The sequence below is a fragment of the Diabrotica virgifera genome, chromosome 6, assembly GCF_917563875.1.
Source record: "Diabrotica virgifera virgifera chromosome 6, PGI_DIABVI_V3a".
NCBI classification, from domain to species: Eukaryota; Metazoa; Arthropoda; class Insecta; order Coleoptera; family Chrysomelidae; genus Diabrotica; species Diabrotica virgifera.
The window spans coordinates 201,836,514-201,860,018 of record NC_065448.1 but is presented as its reverse complement, the minus strand read 5'-3'; the positions used below and the strand labels follow the sequence as shown (position 1 = coordinate 201,860,018).

The window sequence follows — 23,505 nt, the reverse complement described above, 5'->3', positions numbered from 1 at the left end:
TCACGTTTCAATTTCCACTTCGAAAATCGTTAAACGAATTCCGAGGTGAAAATCTAAACAACAAATAAACTTGCAAGGGCACAAGATGGTTTGAAAATGTTAATGTCGCTTTTGTGAGGGGTTAGACGACCTTTAAGAGAGCGGCTGGTCTGACCAATATAGCAGGAGTTGCACTCTGCACAGGGTATAATATGATAAACAAACATTTGTATGTTTTAAAGTGGTTAATGGATTTTTTGAATTAGAAAACACTATGTTTTCTAACATAATAACATAACAACACGTCATTTCTACTAAACATCACATCGACTTCACAAAAGCCAAAATATTAGCCAAACAACAAAATTATCAAAAAAGATCCTTCCTTGAAATATGTTATTTTCTTATCGGCCCTAAATAAAAGAACTGTCATCGGTAAAGCCAGACTTACCACTCTCTCGTCTTACACAATAAACGAGGTCACATCATACCCCATAGTCCGAGATAAATTAACCTTCAAATAGTTCCACCTTATACATCCTCCCGTCGAACAAATTATTCAATATTCAAGTCAATATTCACACACTGTGACCCACCGTGGTCACCTCTGTGACCCTTATAACTATGGCCCACTGGTTGAAAATCATACTCTCATAGGCTCGGGTCGGAGGCAATTTTTCACCCGTGTTGAGCTGCCCCCCCCCCACTTGAAAAAATCAAAAAACAAATAGCCCTGATTTATGAGCTATTTATGAGCTTTTATATTCCGCAAACTAAAAATTTTGAGCTCGTTCCACTGAGCAGGAATTTAATACTTTAATGGGGGGGGGGGCTGAGTCAGCCCCCCCCCACTACTTAAAAATAGGAATATTGAATCGGTTTTTGCGGCAGAATTACGAGCTATTTATGAGCTCTTAAAATTATATAGTTTCGATTTTTGAGCTCATCCCCTTCACCCCCAAACAACCCTTTAATTGATTTAACTTAAGAGAAAAATGCTGAGAAAACTTAAAATATATCGTATTGCGGATATAATTCCTATAGCTTATATACTCTAAGGGCCAATTTCTCATATCGAGTTCAACTCCAGTTTAACCTGAACTTCTAGTAAACGTCAGTTTAAAGTCAAAATCGTCTTTCTCAATTCACGATCAACCGATGGCAGTTTAAACTTGAACGATGCTTGAACGGTGGAATTCGGCCGTTCAAAGATTTCAGAACTCAGTTCAGATGATTCCATGGACTACGCATGCGTTGTATTAACACGAAACGCTGTCATAATATAAATATATCCTATTTTATTATATTAAGCCCAACGATAAACGATAACATTATTTTTGTTTTTATAATATTTATTTATAATTATTAAAATGACTATTTGACTATAAATACTTAAATTTAACTTTATTCAAAAACAGCATAAAAATGGTAGTTCAAAATGGCGACAGTTTTTTACCTTTTGCCATCTATTGGCATTTCTCGAAAACTGTAGAACGAGCGCTGACATGAACGCGCAATGAGAAATGCATTTCAAACAAAACCACAGATCACGGGTGAACCTGGTTCAACTGAACCATAGATTAACGCAGGTATGAGAAATCGACCCTAAGAGTAAACTATTAAATCACGTGCATTTCGATTATTGAGCTACAACCCCTTCGCAAGAAAACCACCCTAACTTCCCGGCTTAAGAGAAAGTTATACTTAAATGCATTAAATTAATTATTTGGCGACTACATATCATTTAATAATTTATAAGCTTCCAAATTACGCGCATTTAGATCAGTAAATTGCAATTTATTTTGTATAGTGCAGTCACTGAAGGTAAAAATCAACGATTACCTTCAATTTCGGTGAACCTTCGTCGATTTTCACGAAAATTGGTCAGTGGTTAGAGGATACGTCAAGAAACAAAGGTGACATGGTACCACCTTACGCCTTTACCCTGAGGGTGGATACCGCCCCTTCTCGGGGGTGAAAATTATTTTATAAAAAATAACTGCACAAATCACTAAAAGAACAAATTAAAAGCAAAATTTATTACATGAAGTTATTAAAATAAGTCAATACTTTTTAAGTTATTAAAGATCAAAGATTTTAATTATTCGTGACAAAAAATGCATGTTTTGAAGCGGTTTTTCGTAAATCACTGAAAAACTGTAAGTTTTTACAAAAAAGTTAATAGTAGTTTAATTCGTATAGCTTATATTCTAAGAAAAACCTCTTAAATCACGCGCCTTTCGATTATAGAGCTACAACCCCTTCGCAAGAAAACCATCCCATATTCCCGGCTTAAGAGAGAGTTGTACTTAAAATAATTTAAATTAATTATTTGGCGACTACATATCGTTTAATAATTTATGAGCTCGCAAAATATACGCATTTCAATTATTGAATTGCCATTTTCTTTCTATAGTGCAGTCACTGAAGGTAAAAATCAACTATGACCTTCGATTTCGGTAAATCTCCATTCATTTTCACGAATTGACAATAACAACTTGCGGTTTTAGCCTGGGGTATATGTCACCCCTTCTCGGGGGTGAAAATTACTTTATTAAAAATAACCCCACAAATCAAGAGAGGGACAAATTGTAAGCAAAATTTGTTATATAATGTTATTAATAAATCAATACTTTTTGAGTTATTAAAGATTTTAATTTTTGTGAAAGAAAATGCATGCTTTAAAGCGATTTTTCATAAATAACTCAAAAACTGTAAGTTTTTACAAAAAAGTTTTCATCACTAAAATTGAAGCTAATAAAAAATATAATAAATTGCTTACTTGAAAAACCCTTTAATGTTAATTTAAAGTAAGTTATTGGTAATTAAATGTATATTTTTTCTGCGACTGTTCAAATCTAAGGATTCAAGCTTAAATAACGGGAAAGAGATGCATTTTATAACACTTAGGTACTAAATACTTGTCAAAGTACTTAGAAATACCTATCAAAAATGAGCTCCAGAAAAAGTTGATAGTATCAAAATCCGCTTACCAATTTTCGTGAAAATGAATGGAGATTTACCGAAATTGAAGGTCATAGTTGATTCAGTGACTGCACTATAGAAAGAAACTGGCAATTCAATAATTGAGATGCGTATATTTTGCGAGCTCATAAATTATTAAACGATATCTAGTCGCCAAATAATTAATTTAAATTATTTTAAGTACAACTCTCTCTTAAGCCGGGAATATGGGGTGGTTTTCTTGTGAAGGGGTTGTAGCTCAATAATCGAAAGGCGCGTGATTTAAGAGTTTATTCTTAGAATATAAGCTATACGAATTAAACTACTATTAACTTTTTTGTAAAAACTTACAGTTTTTCAGTGATTTACGAAAAACCGCTTCAAAACATGCATTTTTTTCACGAATAATTAAAAATTTTGGTCTTTAATAACTTAAAAAGTATTGACTTATTTTAATAACATTATATAATAAATTTTGCTTATAATTTGTTCTTTTATAGATTTGTGCAGTTATTTTTTATAAAATAATTTTCACCCCCGAGAAGGGGCGGTATCCACCCTCAGGGTAAAGGCGCAAGGTCACCTTTGTTTCTTAAGGTATCCTCTAACCACTGACCAATTTTCGTGAAAATCGATGAAGGTTCACCGAAATTGAAGGTAATCGTTGATTTTTACCTTCAGTGACTGCACTATACAAAATAAATTGCATTTTACTGATCTAAATGCGCGTAATTTGGAAGCTTATAAATTATTAAATGATATGTAGTCGCCAAATAATTAATTTAATGCATTTAAGTACAACTTTCTCTTAAGCCGGGAAGATAGGGTAGTTTTCTTGCGAAGGGGTTGCAGCTCAATAATCGAAATACACGTGATTTAATAGTTTATTCTTAGAGTATATAAGCTATAGGAATTATATCCGCAATACGATATATTTTAAGTTTTCTCAGCATTTTTCTCTTAAGTTAAATCAATTAAAGGGTTGTTTGGGGGTGAAGGGGATGAGCTCAAAAATGGAAACTATATAATTTTAAGAGCTAATCAATAGCTCGTAATTCTGCCGCAAAAACCGATTCAATATTCCTATTTTTAAGTAGTGGGGGGGGGGCTGACTCAGCCCCCCCCACTAAAGTATTAAATTCCTGCTCAGTGGAACGAGCTCAAAATTTTTAGTTTGCGGAATATGAAAGCTCATAAATAGCTCATAAATCAGGGCTATTTGGTTTTTAATTTTTGCAAGTGGGGGGGGGGGGGTCGCAGCTCAACACGGGTTAATTTTTCAGTGTCTTGTCGTCTTACTTGGTGTAGTAACATAACCAAATGAAGCCATCGGTTAAATTCAAATCACCGTATTATCCAATAAACGAACATTAGCGCACGGTGGTAGCTGTTTATTGTTTTTCGTTAAGACAGTTGTTCTATATGTTGTGTAACTGTACAGTTTTTGTAACACCTAAAAAAACTACAAATTGCTTTGTAAATATGTGTCACACCATTGTAGATGTTGTACTTATAGACTTATGCAGCCAATGTAATAGCAGTCCTGATACATTGGCTAGACCAGGTCGTCTAACCTCTCACAAAAGTTACCTTACGATTATCAAACCCTCTTGTGCCCTTGCAAAACACGCTATTTCCACTAAACATCAGATCGACTTCACTAAAGTCAAAATATATATATATCAATCGGTTTTAAAACGTCTTACGACGTTGTCCGATGCCTAATTTCCATGACACTCTATCATCCCATTGGCCCTCTCTAAGATCTCTTGCGCTCATCGCCTTCGTTACTCCCTCTCTCCAAGATTTCTTGGGTCTTCCTCTCTTTCTGCGGTTTGGTGGTACCCATTGCATAATTATTTTAGGGAGTCTTGAGTTATCCATCCTCTGGACGTGTCCGTATCATATCAGCTGTTTTCTTTCTATGTCTGTTGTTAGAGAGCCGTCAACCCCCATTCGCTGTCTTATCTCATCATTACGTATTCTCTCTCTGCGTGACACTCCTACTGATCTTCTAAAAGCGTCCATTTCTACTGCCTCCAGTTTTCTTCTGTTGTTTTCGGTTATCCGCCAAGTTTCTGCTCCGTACAATAGACTGCTTTTAATAAGAGATTCGTAGATATTGTGTTTTCTTCTTTTTCCTATTTCATGATTCCACAGTACGCTGTTTAGAAAACCTATTGTTTTTCTGGATTGTGTTATTCTTCTCTTTATTTCTTCATCATCTTTCCCCGTTGTGTCAAAAACGATTCCTAGATATGTGTAATGGTCGCAGGGCATGATGATTTCATTATTTTCTAATGTGATGTTCGATAGTTCGGTACCTATTGGCAGGTATTTTGTTTTTTCTGTATTAATTTCTAGTCCCCACTTTCTATATTCTTCTTGTAATTTCCTTGCCATGTACTCTAAATCATCTTTATCGTTTGCTATAACAACCTGGTCATCAGCAAACTGCAATGTATATAAGCAAATCTCTCCAAGGTCTACGCCCATGCCTCTGCATTTTCGTTTCCACTCTTTCAATGCTTTTGCAACATATATTTTAAATAAGGTCGGTGATACACAACACCCCTGACGTAGACCTTTATTAACCAGGAAGCTTTGCGATAATCTGTTTCCAGTTTTTATTTGTGATGTTGACCCTTCATAAAAATTTCTTAAGGCTTTTATTAAGGTGACACTAATATTCGTCTGTCGTAACACGTTCCAGAGTTTGTTTACAGGAACTGTATCGTACGCCCTCTGCAAGTCAATAAACATGAGGTGGGTTTCTTGATTTGTGCTTAACTTCTTTTCTATTAGTTGTTTGAGGCAGAAGATATTATCAGTACAGCTTCTTCCTGTTCGAAAACCGGATTGTTATTCTTCCTCTTGGTCTTTGTACTCCTTCTCAATGCGGTCTCTAATTATTCGTCCATACAAACGGCTGAATGTACTAGTCACTGATATCCCTCTATAGTTTTCACATTTAAGCTTATCTCCTTTCTTATGGATCGACGAAATATAAGCAATTTTCCACTCGTCGGGTACGGGAGAACCATTTATACATTGATTTATGCACCAAGTGACGGTTTCAAACAATTTTTGTGATCCACATTTTATTAGTTCGGCTGGGATATCCCCTGGTCCTGGAGACCTACCGTTTTTCAGTTCTTTTATAGCTTTTCTAATTTCTGTCACTTGTATTGTTATATCTTCTCCTTCAATGTTAACCTCTGTTGGTGATTGAGTTAAGTATTCGTCCCTATTTTCTGTCAGTAGTTCCCCATAGTACTTTTCCCATTTTTGTGTGGATATTAATTGAATGTTTGTGCTCTTCCTTTCGTTAGTTCTTATTTTATTGAGGAACTTCCATGTTTCTGTACATTTTCTGCCTCCCAGGTAGGTATTAATTTCCTGGCACTTCTTATCCCACATTTCTCTTTTTGCTTTTACTGTTGTTCTTCTTTTGACTAAAGTCAAAATACAGGTCAAAAAACAAAATTACCAAAAAAGATCCTTCTTTGAAACGTGCCATATTCCTAAACATACATATGCCGTAAAATTAATAATTTGAGCCAGGTTTACCACTCGATCATCTTACATAATAAATAAGATAACATCATACCCCATGTTCTGAACATTCCATAAGTATCCAATAATCATAACCCCCCCCCTAATAACATGAGCCCAACTCGGACCGTAGAAAATTTCTCAGTATCTAGGTCGTCTTACTTTATGTAGGGTCAAACCAAATGAACCCATCTGTAAAATTTAAATCACCAGATCCACAAATAAATTTGATTTTTTTTTTAAATATAGTTGAACAATAAATAGATTTGATTTATTGTTTTTAGTTATGATAATTGCTCTCTATGTTATAACTTTACAGTTTCTATAACGCCTAAATAGTGTAGGAAACAGAGGTTGAACCTTGCAAAATGGACACAAGTTCGGTTTTATTTTTTTTCTCTTATATCAAGGGGTGCTTATTATAAGACTAACTTTTTCTGAAAAAGTTTCACCCTGGAACCCCCTTTTCACCCCTTTAAAGGGGGTAATTTGTGGTTTTTGCGGAACGTAGCCCTTTCTGTACCTTTTACAAAATTTTTTTTTATAGAAATATGAAGAGGACTATATTTTCTACGATATATTTCCCGACAGCATATGTCCATCATCCACCGTTTAGCGGGGGTGGCGCCCCAAAATTTACAAGTTTTTAAAAAAGATGTTTTGAAAAAAAAATATATTTTTCCCTAACTGTAACGGAAATTAAAAAGAAATCCTGCGGCAATTATTCACAAATAAGTGACTGATTTTTTGGTATAATATGTTTCACTTAAGGATAATTGCCCTTTTTTTAATTACAGGGTGTTACATTTTAAAAAACCCCTTTTTATACCATCTGAACTGTTTATGCTAGAGTAAAAAGACTTTCAGCGATTACCCATGTACTGGTGCTATTTACAAATTTGTATAATGCACCCCAATTTTTACCCGGAACCACCCAAAAAAAAGAAGAAATAATAAATAAAGTGATTTTCTTGAAATCCTTCACACACAATGCCCTTTATTAATATGCTTCATATATCATTTTATTCACGTTATTATTACCCATGCATGGACACCAAAAGTGGTTTCCTATTGCAACCCCTGTAGCAAAAAAAAAATAAATAAAATGGGGGGTTGAAATTTTTTTTTGTTTTTTGCTTTTTGATCCATATGGGCATATGCTTCATTAATAGTGCTTTTCAAAAATATATATGGCTATTGCAACATCCCTGCGGAAACCACCCCTATCCTTGAAAATATACTGCAGAGTCTACCCCTATCCCTTGGCGAGGATGTTTTTACGATTTTCTCATTACCTATGCATTCTTTTTAAACAAAACTTGCTTAATGTTAAAGACCACTATTTAATCTAAAAATTAGGTCCTATTCATTTTTTTCGTAGAAGCAACCGTTACGGCACAGTGGCGCCGTAAACCTCATATATGCTTTGGCGGGCTCCAGCTTTTGTTTTTTTTTTCGTCATCTGTTCGTTTTATTGATAAAATACTTCTGTAAAATAAAATAACACAGTGTCACCTACAAATTATGACCTATGCACATTTTACAATCTTTGCGCCCCAAAGCCACAGTGGTGGCCCAAAATCCATTTTTGCATATTTTTGTCACCTACACGCATTTTACTGCATTAATGCTACCTTAATAGCACAATATTTACCCTTAAGTGGTCGCTAAGCAGTGGTGGATCCAGGGAGGGGTGATGGGGGTGATCACCTCCCCCCTCTCAAACCAAATGATATTATATTCAAAGATTATAAAAATATTCATTTATTTTTATGGAAATATTTATATTATATTATTATTATTTTTATAAGAATGGCGTACTTTTTATGCTTTAGCGACAGTGGAGGATCCAGCATCGTTAAGAGGGGGGTGCCAATTGGCTAAATTTCTATAAAAATAAAAGAATATTTTTATAATCTTTGAATATAATATCACTTGGTTTGAGAGGGGGGGAGGTGATCACCCCTCCCTGGATCCGCCACTGCTTAGCGACCACCTAAGGGTAAATATTGTGCTATTAAGGTAGCATTAATGCAATAAAATTGCTTGTAGGTGGCGAAAATATGCAAAAATTGATTTTGGGCCACCACTGTGGCTTTGGGGCGCAAAGATTGTAAAATGTGCATAAGTCATAATTTGTAGGTTACACTGTGTTGTTTTATTTTATATAAGTCCTTTATCAATAAAACAAACAGATGACGAAAAAAAAAACAAAAACTGGAGCCCGCCAAAGCATATATGAGGTTTACGGCGCCACTGTGTCGTAACGGTTGCTTATACGAAAAAAATGAATAGGACCTAATTTTTAGAGTAAATAGTGGTCTTTAACCTTGTGTAAGCTTTGTTTAAAAAGGCAATGAGGAAATCGTATAAACATGCTCGCCAAGGGATAGGGGTAGTTTCTGCAGTATTTTTTCAAGGATAGGGGTGGTTTCCGCAGGGATGTTGCAATAACCATATATATTTTTGAAAAGCACTATTGATGAAGCATATGCCGATATGGATCAAAAAGCAAAAACAAAAAAAATTTTCAACCCCCATTTTATTTATTTTTTTTTTGGCTACAGGGGTTGCACTAGGAAATCGTTTTTGGTGTCCATGCATGGGTAATAATAACGAGCACAAAATGATATATGAAGCATATTAATAAAGGGCATTGTGTGTGAAGGATTCCAAGAAAATCACTTTATTTATTAATTCTTTTTTTGGGTGGTTCCGGGGAAAAGTGGGGGTGCATTATACAAATTTGTAAATAGCACCAGTACATGGGTAATCGCTGAAAGTCTTTTTACTCTAGCATAAATGGTTCAGACGGTATATAAAAAGGGTTTTTTTAAAATGTAACACCCTGTAATTAAAAAAGGGCAATTTCCCTTAAGAAAAACCTATACCAAAAAATCAATAAATTATTTCTGAATAACTGCCGCAGGATTTCTTCTTAATTTCCGTTACAGTTAGGGAAAAATATATATTTTTTAAAAACATCTTTTTTAAAAACTTGTCAACTTTAAGGCGCCACCCCCGCTAAACGGTGGATGATAGACAGATTCTGTCGGGAAATAAATCGTAGAAAATATAGGCCTCTTCATATTTCTATAAAAGAAATTTTTTGTAAAAGGTACAGGAAGGGCTAGGTTCCACAAAAACCACAGATTACCCCCTTTAAAGGGGTGAAAAGGGGGTTCCGGGGCGAAGTTTTTTCAGAAAAAGTTAGTCTTATAATAAGCACCCCTTGATATACCAGAAAAAAAAAATAAAACCGGACTTGTGTCCATTTTGCAAGGTTCAACCTTTTTTTCCTACACTAAAAACAAACTACAAACATCATTGTTGATGTTATACTTAGGTATTATGGACTTTATCTATTTTTAGTAAACTGATGAAGCTTTTAAAATTTAAATGCGAAGCTTTTTCAATAAATCAATGAAGTAGCTGACTTCTTTATACGGGGTGTCCAGAAAAGATTGGTCATAAATTATACCATAGATTCTGGGGTCAAAAATAGGTTGATTGAACCCCTCTTATCTATATACAATCGTGCATACAAAAACAGTTACAGCCCTTTGAAGTTACAAAATGAAAATCGATTTTTTTTCATATATCGAACACTCTTAGATATTTTTTATTTAAAACGGACATGTGGCATTCTTATGGCAGGGACATCTTAAAAACAACAGTGAAATTTGTACACCCCATTAAAACTTTTATGGGGTTTTGTTCCCTTAAACCCCCAAACTTTTGTTTACGTTCCAATTAAATTATTATTGTGTTACCATTAGTTAACCACAATATTTTTAAAACTTTTTTGCCTCTTAGTATCTTTTGGATAAGCCAGTTCTTACTGACATGTGGCTTCCTTTTTAATATGTTTACATAACAATTTTATGGGGCTTCGTTCCTTTAAACCCCCCAAATGTTTGTGTACGTTAAAATTAAACTATTATTGCAGTACCATTAGTTAAACACAGTGTTTTTAAAAATTTTTTGCCTTATTATTTTTTCGATAAGGCACCTTTTATCGAGATGTGGCTTCTTGTTTAGTATGGTTCAAAATATACCTAAAAATGTAAATTATAAATAAATTTTCATATTATTACCAGGTATCTATTGTAGTTAACCACAAACAAATATGTGGTGGATTTCACAAATATTCAAAATATCTCGATAAAAACTGGCTTTTCGAGAAAGTACTAAGAGGCAAAAAAGTTTTAAAAACACTTTGTTTAACTAATAGTACTATAATAATAATTTAATAGGAACATACAAAAAAGTTTAGGGGGGTTTAAGGGAACCAATTTTTATGGGGTGCCCAAATTTCACTATAATTTTGTTTTAATATTTTCTTGCCATAAGAATGCCACATGCCCATTTTCAATAAATAATCTCTAATAGTTTTCGATATATTGGAAAAAATTTATTTTCATTTTGTAATTTCAAAGGGCTGTAACTTTTTTATGTGCACATTTTTACTAAGGTAATTTAGGTTCAATCAACCTATTTTTGACCCCAGAATATGTGGTATAATTTATGACCAATCTTTTCGGGACACCCTGTATATAAACACCTCGTAGGTATAAAATATTTGTACATTATGTTTTACCGTACATTACTCTTAAATTTCATGAAGTCAATTTGTCTTCTTGTAGAAAATAATTTATCACACCCCACTGTGAAATTGGATACTCTGATATATAACTCACACGAATCTTGCTTTCGGCCGAGAATTACATACCAAAAAAAAAATATAAATTACTTTTAGTCGCCTTCGGTGGTGAGAGTTTTTTCCTCAGAAAATTTTTGGGATTCTGTAGTTTACTAATTTTATTTCTAATTCGATAATTTTATTTTTTTTTCGGAAAAAATGGAAAACATTAAGTTGTGAAATAAACTGAAATGAAATGAAACTGAAATGTAGAGGTGGAACATTTAGCGATAAAAACTTATAAGTCTATATTCTATTTATTGTTTCCCACCTTTAGACATATCGGACGAGTTTGGCAACTTTCGCTGTGAGAGTGACAGTTTTAGTTGACATACTCCTCTGACACGTCTACAGATGGGAAACAATAAATAGAATGTAAATTTGTAGGTTTCCCGCTCAATCGCTAATTTTCACACCTCCACTGGTTTCAGTTCTTTTTATCTCACAACTTAACACGTTTTCCATCTTTTGCGTACTGCTTATCACGCACTGAAATCTATACTAAAAACATATAATTTATATCTAATTATTTTGTACAATTTATTTTACATTTAAAACGCGCATCCAAATTATGACTGAGTCCGTTCAACACAAGTTCTCTTATATATAGTAGTCCTATCCTGTTCCGGAAAACGGTAGAATGACTCTCGGACAACTAAACTCCTTCCGAATTCAGGTAAGAAACACCTTCTAGAAGGAACTCGACGTTTTTACATTTACAGCTACGGTGACGAACTGTTTGATGGGAGCGACCGGCGTAAAAATATGATAGTTAAATCAACAGCATTTGACCCTAAAAAAAAATACTTAAACCCAAAATCAAATCGACCATATAATAGTGGATACAAAACATGGAGATAATATTTTACACGTGCGAAACCTGCAAGAACCAGATGAAACCTGTGTCAAAGCGAGCCAGAATTTGACTAAGAACATCCAACTAAAAAATACAGAGAAATTAACAAGGTGGAACACTGAAAGATTGAAATAGCCGCAAATCACATATTTTCAAACCAAAATCCAAAATTCATTATACAGCAACTGGATAGGCACAAAAAGGGAAAGAAAGTAGAAGCTCAATGGGATATTGAAAGCCATAACGTGATGAAAGAGCTGTAGCAAAGCCAGCTGAGGAGTGACTAGGACAGAAAAAAAAAATAAGAAAAAGTTAAAATATTGGTTTGACGAAGAAAACGAAAATCTATAAAACAAATGGAATTGGTGTAAATTAAAAGAATTTAGATCGAGAACAGGAAATATAGTAAAAAGGAAAGATGATACCTTAATAACAAATGAAACGGAGATTGTATGTAGATACTTGGAGGAAATATTTTGAAAAATTACAACAGACGTACAGTGGGAAATTTTTAGAGATCTTAATAAGCATGTTTGTGGAGAGCGTAAAATATCTGCAAAATATTCAAAATTTATTATTAAACACCCTTTCTCCATTCCATATGGCCAGCATACCTATCTCTAAATAAAAAATAGAGTATGTAATATAAATAATGATTAAAAGTTTTTGTGGTAACTTTTGTCTTGACCTAATTTTATGTTACCTAACTAAATGGTCCAGTATTATTTGTCACAAATAAATATCTTGATTGACCCTGAAGAGAAAGCTAACGACCCTTTTGTCTTCCTTAGTTTTGCATTTCCGCACTCTTTTATAATTTTGTAGGAAATATTTTTATGCACACATTTCTGTTACTCTTGATTAACCTGATGTGACTGGCTGAATGTCTAGCGCCCAAACAAAAAACAAGACAAAAGAAGATAGAGTGATTCAGAGTATAGTGTAGACATTATCGTAGTAGATTTATGTTAGAAATAAATTATTCATTGTTCTACTTTGAACAGACTGTAATAATAATCTAATATGCAATAAAACATCACACAGGGCTTTACTAATATGATTTTCTGACTACTTTCTCTACTATCGATTTTTGTTAATGATCACTAGGGCGCGGATTATATGTAAGTTAAGAGCCGCTATAGGTGAAATTTCTTAATCATTTTAGGCACGATGGGACCCTATAACTTAAATAGTAGAACCTAAAAGAAAACGTTTGAACACTGTGCCGTCACTTTTCAGTGGCACATGCGTCGACAATGGCGCATCAAACTGTCCACTTATGGACGGGATAAATAAATTAAAAGTTAACAGAACTTACTAACAGAATTAATTTTTTTTATTTTTTTTTTAAGTTCTATGTGATTAACACATAGGATTCATCGTGATTTTAACCCACCACCCCCTTCCCCCTGCCCCCACCATCAAAAACTTCATTTTTCGTTTTTATTTTTTTTGGTGGGATGCAATCAATTTTAAAATTTCAAAAAATTCACACGCATAGTTGAGGTTTTTATAAAACATGCCTATTTTTTATAGACCCATAGGTAGAGTGTACATAACCTCAAAAAATTAAAAGAAATTTTTTTTTCAAAAAAAGCGTATAACTTTTTTTGAGGAATAGCTGCAGGTCTAATTTTTTCTTAATCTTGTGTGTTTTATGAAACACTATATTTTTAATTTTTTTTAGATTTTTCCTTAAGTCTCCCCACCTTCAAAAATCCGAAAAACTAGTTTTTGGGGGGTTGTGGGGGATTTTCCCTATTTTATAGACTTCATAATATATCAAATCAATTTTGTTTTTATAGGATATATGTAACTTGAAGTAACTGAGTCCTTTAGAATATTTAAAAATCAGAAAAACACGTTCAAACCCCCCAAAACCCTCTTAAAACACAGTTTTTTGGATTTTTGAAGGTGACCAAAGTTACAGAAAAATCTGAAAAAAATTAGGAATATAGTGTTTGATAAAATACACAAGACTAAGAAAAAATTAGATCTGCAGCTATCCCCAAAAAAAAGTTATATACTTTTTTTCAAAAAAAAAAATTTTAAATTTTTTTTGAGGTTATGTACACTCAAACTACATGTCTATAAAAAATAGACGTGTTTTATAAAAGACTTAACTATGCGTGTAAATTTTTTGAAATTTTAAAATTGATTGCATCCCACCAAAAAAAAAAAATAAAATCGAAAAATAAAGTTTTTGATGGTGGAGGCAGGGAGAAGGGGGTGGTGGGTTAAAATTACGATGAATCTTATGTCTTAATCACATAAAATTAAAAAAAAAATGAAAAAATTAAATTCTGGTAATTAGGGAGGATATTTTTTAATTTATGCATCCCGTCCATAAGTGGAATGTTTGATGCGCCACTGTAGACGAATGTGCCACTGAAAAGTGACGGACAGTGCGCAAACGTTTTCTTTTAGGTTCTACTATTTAAGTTATAGGGTCCTGTCGTGCCTAAAATGATTAAGAATTTTCACCTATAGCGGCTCTTAGTCTATTACATATTTTTACATATATTATATGTTTATAAATTTTATGTTTATAAATGTTTTGAAAAAAGTACTTCTTTTTGTCAGATGCCATTCCATTAAATAAATTTGTGATTTTATCGGGTGCTGCTCCATATGCAGGGTGTTTGGTAAAGAATGGGCCATAGCTTAACCTTAGATTCCTTAGCTTATAATAGGTCGATTAAAGCTAATTTACCTTAGTACGAAAGTTGATAATAACCGAAATACAGGGTGTCGAAGTTAAACTTCTATTTTATTTATTTAAGAGTATTTCCCGACAGATATGGGATAACAACACGAAATTTGGTAAGCGGGGATTTTTTGGGACGAGAAATCTAAAGTCGCCACCAAAAAATATGTGTTACCCAGAGGGCGCCACATACGTCTTTCAGAGCTGATTTAATACGTTCAATTTTTTTATCCCCCACTCTACATAATTTTTGAATAAAAACTTTATTCTCTAAACATTTTTACTTAAAAAAGGTATACCAGATTCATCTCGCTGAACTAAACTATTTTTGAGATAAACGTGTTTTAAATCTGCGAGGCAACATAATTTTTTGCACAATATTTTTGTAGTTACACCCGAAAAGTAAACTTGAAATCATAATAATTGTGCAAGTTCTCATATTTATGTTATTGCATCGCAAAAAAACATTTGAAGGAATTTGCGATACATTTTTGGATATTATTATGGTTTTAAGTTTATTTTTCGGTTGTAACTACAATGATATTATGCAAAAAATTATGTTGCATGGCAGATTTAAAATGCGTTTATCTCTAAAACAGTTGAGTTTAGCGAGATGAATGTAGTACACCTCTTTTAAGTAAAAATATTAAAAGAACAATAGTTTTGATTCAAAAAGTATGTAGAGTGGGGGATAAAAAAATTAACGTAGATATGAAATCAGCGCTGAAAGGCGTATGTGGCGCCCTCTGAGTAATACATCGTTTTTGGTAGCGAATTTAGATTTCTCGGCCAAAAAAACCCTGCCTACCAAATTTCGTGTTGTTCCCCCATGCCTGCCAGGAAATATTCAAGAATAAATAAAATAAAAGTTTAACTTTGACACCCTTTATTTCGGTTATTATCAACTTTCCTACTAAGGTAAGTTAGCTTAAATCTACTTACTTTAAGCTCAGGAATCTAAGGTTAAGCTATGGCCCATTCTTTACCAAACACCCTGTATGGTTAAGGTGGAGCAAAATTTAAAATATTTAGCGAACGAGTTAATTAGCAACGTAAAGAAGGTGTTCTTTAAGGCTCCTTTGCGAGTTCAATTAAGTATACAAAGAGGGGCTTCGCGACGCTGACGTACCGCGACCTTCCCATCCTGTATTAACTCGATAGGGAACTTGGCTAAGTGCAGCTATTTTTTACGCTGAAAATTATGATAGAATAAAGGAAGTAATAAACGACATATAAGACTCTTCGCAGGCTGTCATATCATCAAAAGCAGTTTTTGATAATAAGAAGGTGCATAAAAGTCGTTACGTTACTAGAAAAGAAGTCGCAATTTTTAGTTTATTTTGTGGAACTAATTGAAAACTTTTAGAAGGAATGCCAAAAAGTAAAAGGCGACATTGGTACGAAAGTTTTGGGGAAGCTTAAGCAGGTTTTGGAAAATAATGAAGGCTTCAAAGCTATTCAGAATAGGTCATACATTTTAGAGGCCATTTTGACGTAGTAGTCGGAGAGATAGAAGCGGATTTTGTGCGTGATAAGTAATATGGAAAAACTATACGGGGATAGGTTGAATTAGTTGTGTACATGACTTTCACCAACGGCCGGTAACCAGAGTGGGGGCCGAGGGTAGTTATAAGGGGTCAAAGCCGCGGTTTTTATTATTTTTTTTGTGACGCTCATGATCGAGATAGTGCACCAAAATTTGGGAATAAGTAGGTCATGACGTAACTAAGTAAAATCCCCAGGGGTGGCACGCTGCGTGGCCGACAAAGGGGTGGGAGTAGGTGTGAATATAAAAAATATAAGGGGTTTTTTGAGAAACGTGCTAGATTGAGATAGTGCACCAAAATGTGGGAATAAGTAAACCATGACTTAGCTAAGTAAAATCCCTAGAGCCGGAAACCAGAGTTGGGGATGAGGGTAGTTTTAAGGGGTCAAAGTCGCAGTATGTATTATTTATTTTGTGACCCGTCACAACATTTGTCCCCCACGCAGCGTTCCGCCCCTGGAGATTTTACTTAGTAATGTCATGATCTACTTATTCCCAAATTTTAGTGCACTATCTCGATCACGAACGGCAAAAAACCCCCATATATTTTTATACTCACCCCTGCCTACCACCCCTTTGTATCCCAAGCAGCGTTCCGCCCCTAGAGATTTTACTTAGTTATCTCATGACCTACTTACTCCCAAATTTTGGTGCACTATCTCCATCATGAGCGTCATAAAAAAATAATAAAAACGGGACTTTGACCCTTATAACTACCCTCGTCCGCCACTCTGGTTTCCGCCTCTGGGGATATTACTTAGTTATGTCATGGTCTACTTATTCCCAAATTTTGGTGCACTATCTCAATCACGAACGTCGCAAAAAACCCCTTACATTTTTTTATATTCACCCCTGCCCCACCCCTTTGTCGGCCACGCAGCGTTCCACTCCTGGAGATTTTACTTAGTTACGTCATGACCTACTTATTCCCAAATTTTGGTACACTATCTCGATAATGAGCGTCACAAAAAAAATAATAAAAAACGGGACATTGACCCCTTATAACTTACCTTCCTCCCCCACTCTGGTTTCCGGCTCCGGGGATTTTACTTACTTATGTCATGTTCTACTTATACCGAAATTTTGGTGCACCATCTCAATCACGAACGTCGCAAAAAACCCCTTATATTTTTTATATTGACCCCTACCCCCACTCCTTTGTCGGCCACGCAGCGTTGCGCTCCTAGAGATTTTATTTAGGTACGTCATGACCTAGTTATTCCCAAACTTTTGTGCACTATCTCGATCATGAGCGTCACAAAAAAAATAATAAAAACCGCGACTTTGGCCCCTTATAACTACCCTCGGCCCCACTCTGATTTCCGGCCGTTGGTGAAAGTCATGTACAAATCTAGTTCAACATATCCCTGTATAGTTTTTCCATATTACTTATCACGCACAAAATCCGCTCCCAGCTCTTAGACTATAGAAACGTGTATTGATGGAAATCTGTTGCCAAAATTAAAATATGCCCCTATTACCTCAGTAGATGTGGAGCGAAGCTTCTTTTTATATAAACACATGTTTTCTGATAAAAGACAAACCTTTACCCTAGAAAATTACATTTTTTAGAAATTTATTTATTACATATTTTCGACGAATGTTTACATATATTTTAAAAGATTTTTACATATTTATATATGTACATATTTTCATACATATAATCCGCCCTTTAATGATCACATTCAGCGTATTAAAAGGACTTTTAATCATACAGAATTAAATACTTACTTCTGCGGGGGGATCAGCATGGACTACGCAATCCAGTTTAGCCTCTCCTCCTTCTCCTGCATTTACCCACGACCGAATAACGCTCACTTCGGGAGGATCTAAATTAGAAAACAATCAAATTAATACCAATAAATTTTATTCTAATATAATAAGATAATTACGTTATTATGGGCTTTATATCGTTAAATGTAAAGCCTCGGTATATTAGATGTAAAAATATTCTTATTCATTTTAAAAAGATATAGTACGGGATCCGAATATAGGTCGATCTGTACCCATCCGCTTGCCGGACGAAACATTTTTTTTTAAATTCATACAAAGACAAATATTTCTAGCATGGGTTGCCTCTCAAAATCGTGTCATAGCTATCCTTAAGGGGGGGGGGGGCGTAGGGGTTGAAATCAATATTTCAAGAAATTTTTTTTGATAGTATGGTAGAATTATTTTATTTTTAAATTAATTAGGCATATTCAGTCCAATTCATAGATTATTCAAGGAAAAATTCAAAGAAAAATATTGAAAAATAAGTCAACGGTGACAAATGTTTAAAGACACCTCAAGAAACAATGAATTTTGTGGTGGACATCAGAACTCATGGTTGGATCATGGTAAACAAAACATTCAAAAATATTTTATTAGCTTATGAGTTTCTCGAGCTAACACTGTCGAGTTTTTTAGTTTTATCGAATTTTGACTGTTTGCTATCACTTAGAAGTCAAAACAACGAATTTTTTTTGCAAAAAGGGTGAAAATCAACATATTTATTATTGTATACACTAAAGCATAAAACAAAAAATATCTCGACAGTGTCTAAAGAAAATATATACAAAATTACAGGTGAGTTGGTCAATTAGTTTTTGAGTTACAATGTCCACAGGCTTTGAAAAAAGCAGTTTTGAGAAAAACGCGTTTAAAGTATAGTGGTACCTCGACATACGAAGGTAATTCGTTCCGTAACCTTGCTCGTATGTCAAATTGCTCGTATGTCAAAGCAATTTTCCCCATTGAAATTAATTGAAATGTCATTAATCCGTTCCAGTCCCAAAAAAATCACTTTAGTTGTTTTTGTTAAGTGTTTTTAAATAAGAAAAATGTTTTTACAGGAAAAAACATTTATTTATAATATAACAAAAAATACATACATATTCTGTAAAAACATAAGAAAAAGTGAGGTGCTTACGGAAGCGCTTAATTATTATCGTCTGTGGTCTTCGCTTTTTTTCGTCACACTTTACTCATTTTCATCTACAGCTCGTTTAAAAAAACTGTCCAAAGAGGTTTGTTTCTTCCTCCCTTTCATAAATCGCTCGTGCCTTCTCACATATGATGCTTTGTGTTAAGGTTCCTCCTTGATGCTGCTTCTCTGTCACCCACACCATCATTAGTTTCTCCATCTTTTCATGGAAAGAGGTCCGGAATGGAGGTCCTTGGAAATTATTGTAACGCCCTTAGCTGGCATTATACCCTTTATCACCTCCTTCAAGTTAGAAGCAGGTAGTGAAAAAGAGGCATGAATTTTAATAAAAAGCGGTTGCTCGTATCTCAAATTTTGCTCTCATCTCAAAGCAAAACATCGCTCGCTCGGCGGCTCGTATCTCAAAACACTCGTATATTAGGGCGCTCGTATATCGAGGTACCACTGTATTGTTAACTTTTATTTTCAATCTTTTTTGTCTGTCAAATCGTAAAGTGATGTACACCGGAATATGTTTTTGAATCGCGTGGTAATTTACAAAAAAAAATTAGAACAGCTCTTGACCGTTTCTCACTACGCTCAAGCTCGCTGGCGCGAAGATGCTGCAAAGCGAGTCGAAGGTAGGGAGGTAGGGAAATAGTGTTAAATATCTCTATCTTCGACTCGCTTTGCAACAGGTTCGCGTCAGCATGTTGAACGTAATAAACAACGGTCAACAACTGTTCTCATTTTCTTTTGTAAATTACTCGGCGATTCAAAAATATATTCCGGTGTGCATCATTTTACGATTTGACAGGCACAAAAGAAATTGAAAATAAAAGTTGACAATACTTTAAATGCTTTTTCCTCAAAACTGCTTTTTTTCAAAGGCTGTAGACATTGTAACTCAAAAACTACTTGACCGAACCTTTCCTGGAATTTTGTATGTATTTTCTTTAGACAATCCTTGAGGTAACGCTGTCGAGATGTTTTTTGTTTTATGCTTAATTTTTGTTTAACAATAATAAATACACTTGTTGTAGATATACAGAATAACTTAACTAAAAAAAAAATTTAAGGCACTCATGGGAGTGCCGACAGAAGTGAAAACTTCTTATAGTATATAAGTTACGATCTCAATGTTTTCCCCATCCAAAAAGAAGTGGCAAACCTATATTATACAATATGCGTTGCGTAAGTTCCATGCTATTTATGTATACATACACATTATATGTATACGTACGAAATTTAGTTCGGCAAAGTGGTGACGGTCCCAAACTCAATACATTTTCCCCATCAAAAAAGGGCACACGGCCTTAAAGAAGTTTTCACTTAAAAAAATTTTTTGTCGAAGCAATGACGGTCGCTAATTTAATACTTTTTCCCCATCTAAAAAGTACACAACGGAAGCGATGACGGTCGCTAATTCAACACTTTTTCCCCATCTAAATCCCCGTCTAGAGTGTAAAACGTCTCTACAAAAGTTTTCGCTTCAAAAATTTATTTCGTCGAAGCATTGACGGTCGTGATGACGGTCGCTAATTCAATACTTTTTCTCCATCTAAAAAGGGCACAACGTCCCTAAAGAAGTTTTCACTTTAAAAATGTATTTCGTCGAACATTGAGGGTCGCTAATTTAATAATTTTTCCCCATCTAAAAAGGGCACGAAGTCCCTAAAGAAGTTTTCACTTCAAAAATTATTTCGTCGAAGCAATGACGGTCGTGATGACGGTCGCTAATTTAATATTTTTCCCCATCTAAAAAGGGCACAAAGTTCCTAAAGAAGTTTTCACTTCAAAAATTATTTCGTCGAAGCAATGACGGTCGCGATGACGGTCGCTAATTCAATACTTTTAGCCCATCTAAAAAGGGCACAACGCCCCTAAAGAAGTTTTCACTTTAAAAATGTATTTCGTCGAACATTGAGGGTCGCTAATTTAATACTTTTTCCCCATATAAAAAGGGCACAAAGTCCCTAATGAAGTTTTCACTTAAAAAATTATTTCGTCGAAGCAATGACGGTCGCTAATTCAATACTTTTTCCCAATTTAAATGGACACAACGTCCCTAAAGAAGTTTTCACTTCAAAAATTATTTCGTCGAAGCAATGACGGTCGCTAATTCAATACTTTTTCTCCATCTAAAAAGGGCACAACGTCCCTAAAGAAGTTTTCACTTTAAAAATTTATTTCGACGAACATTGAGGGTCACGATGACGGTCGCTAATCCATCTAAAAAGTGCACAACGTCCCTAAAGAAGTTTTCACTTCAAAAATTATTTCGTCGAAGCAATGACGGTCGCTAATTCAATACTTTTTTCCCATTTAAATGGACACAACGTCCCTAAAGAAGTTTTCACTTCCAAAATTATTTCGTCGAAGCAATGACGGTCGCTAATTCAATACTTTTTCTCCATCTAAAAAGGGCACAAGGTCCCTAAAGAAGTTTTCACTTTAAAAATTTATTTCGTCGAACATTGAGGGTCACGATGACGGTCGCTAATCCATCTAAAAAGTGCACAACGTCCCTAAAGAAGTTTTCACTTCAAAAATTATTTCGTCGAAGCAATGACGGTCGCTAATTCAATACTTTTTCCCCATTTAAATGGACACAACGTCCCTAAAGAAGTTTTCACTTCCAAAATTATTTCGTCGAAGCAATGACGGTCGCTAATTCAATACTTTTTCTCCATCTAAAAAGGGCACAAGGTCCCTAAAGAAGTTTTCACTTTAAAAATTTATTTCGTCGAACATTGAGGGTCACGATGACGGTCGCTAATCCATCTAAAAAGTGCACAACGTTCCTAAAGAAGTTTTCACTTAAAAAATTATTTCGTCGAAGCAATGACGGTCGCTAATTCAATACTTTTTCCCCATTTAAATGGACACAACGTCCCTAAAGAAGTTTTCACTTCAAAAATTATTTCGTCGAAGCAATGACGGTCGCTAATTCAATACTTTTTCTCAATCTAAAAAGGGCACAACGTCCCTAAAGAAGTTTTCACTTTAAAAATTTATTTCGTCGAACATTGAGGGTCACGATGACGGTCGCTAATCCATCTAAAAAGTGCACAACGTCCCTAAAGAAGTTTTCACTTCAAAAATTTATTTCGTCGAAGCAATGACGGTCGCAATGACGGTCTCTAATTCAATACTTTTTACGCATCTAAAAAGAGCACAAAAGTACAAAATTTATTTCGTCGGAGCGATGACGGTCGCGAAATCAATCCTTTTTGCCATCCCAAAATAGATTTTACATTTATTTTAAATTTAAATACTTCTACACAATTTATATATACATACACATATTAAATATACGTACAAAATTTATTTCGCCGAAAAGATGACGGTCGCAATGACGGTCGCGAAATAAATCGTTTTTCCCACCCAAAATTAGGTTTTACATTTATTTCAAATTTAAATACTTGTACAAAATGTATATATACATACACATAAAATATATATATGTACGTACAAAATTTATTTCTCCGAAGCCGAAGAGATGAAGGTCGCGATGACGGTCGCGAAATAAATCGTTTTTTCCCATCCAAAAGAGGTTTTACATTTATTTTAAATTTAATACTTCTATACAATTTATATAAACATACACATAATATATATTATTTATACGTACAAAATTTATTTCGCCGAAGAGATGACGGTAAAGAGATGACTATACAAATTATATATACATACATACATATACTATATATACGTGCAAAATTTATTTCGCCGAAGAGATGACGGTCGCGATGACGGTCGCTAAATAAATCTTTTTCCTCATACTAAAATAGGTTTTACATTTATTTTAAATTTTAATAATTCTGTACATTTTATATATACATACACATAATATATATATATATTCGTGGAAAATTTATTTCGCCAAAGCGATGACGGTCGCGATGACGGTCGCCAAATCAATCCTTTTTCCCCATCCAAAAATAGGTTTAACATTTATTTTAAATTTAAGTACTTCTGCACAATTTATACACACACACACACATTATAATATATATATTATAATATATGTATATAGGTACAATATTTATTTCGCCAAAGCGATGACGGTCGCCAAATCAATCCTTTTTCCCCATCCAAAAATAGGTTTTAGATTTATTTTAAATTTAAATACTTCTACACAATTTATATATAATATACATACATATTTATAATATATACGTACAATATTTATTTCGCCGAAGCGATGACGGTCGCGATGGCGGTCGCGATGACGGTCGCAATGACGGTCTCCAATTCAACGCTTTTACCCCATCCAAAAAATGCGATG

The 23,505-nt window shown here is 34.3% G+C and overlaps 1 protein-coding gene across 1 annotated transcript in view; it reads right to left on the bottom strand.

Annotated features, from left to right (window-relative positions):
- LOC126886278 (opioid-binding protein/cell adhesion molecule-like) overlaps window positions 1–23,505 on the bottom strand; it is a gene marked incomplete at its 5' end in the record, with an annotated part of 74,646 nt that overhangs the window by 37,856 nt on the left and 13,285 nt on the right. Inside the window, one exon of the mRNA XM_050653148.1 lies at window positions 18,041–18,138. Coding sequence (XP_050509105.1) covers window positions 18,041–18,138 — 98 coding nt within the window. The remainder of the gene's footprint in view (window positions 1–18,040; window positions 18,139–23,505) is intronic.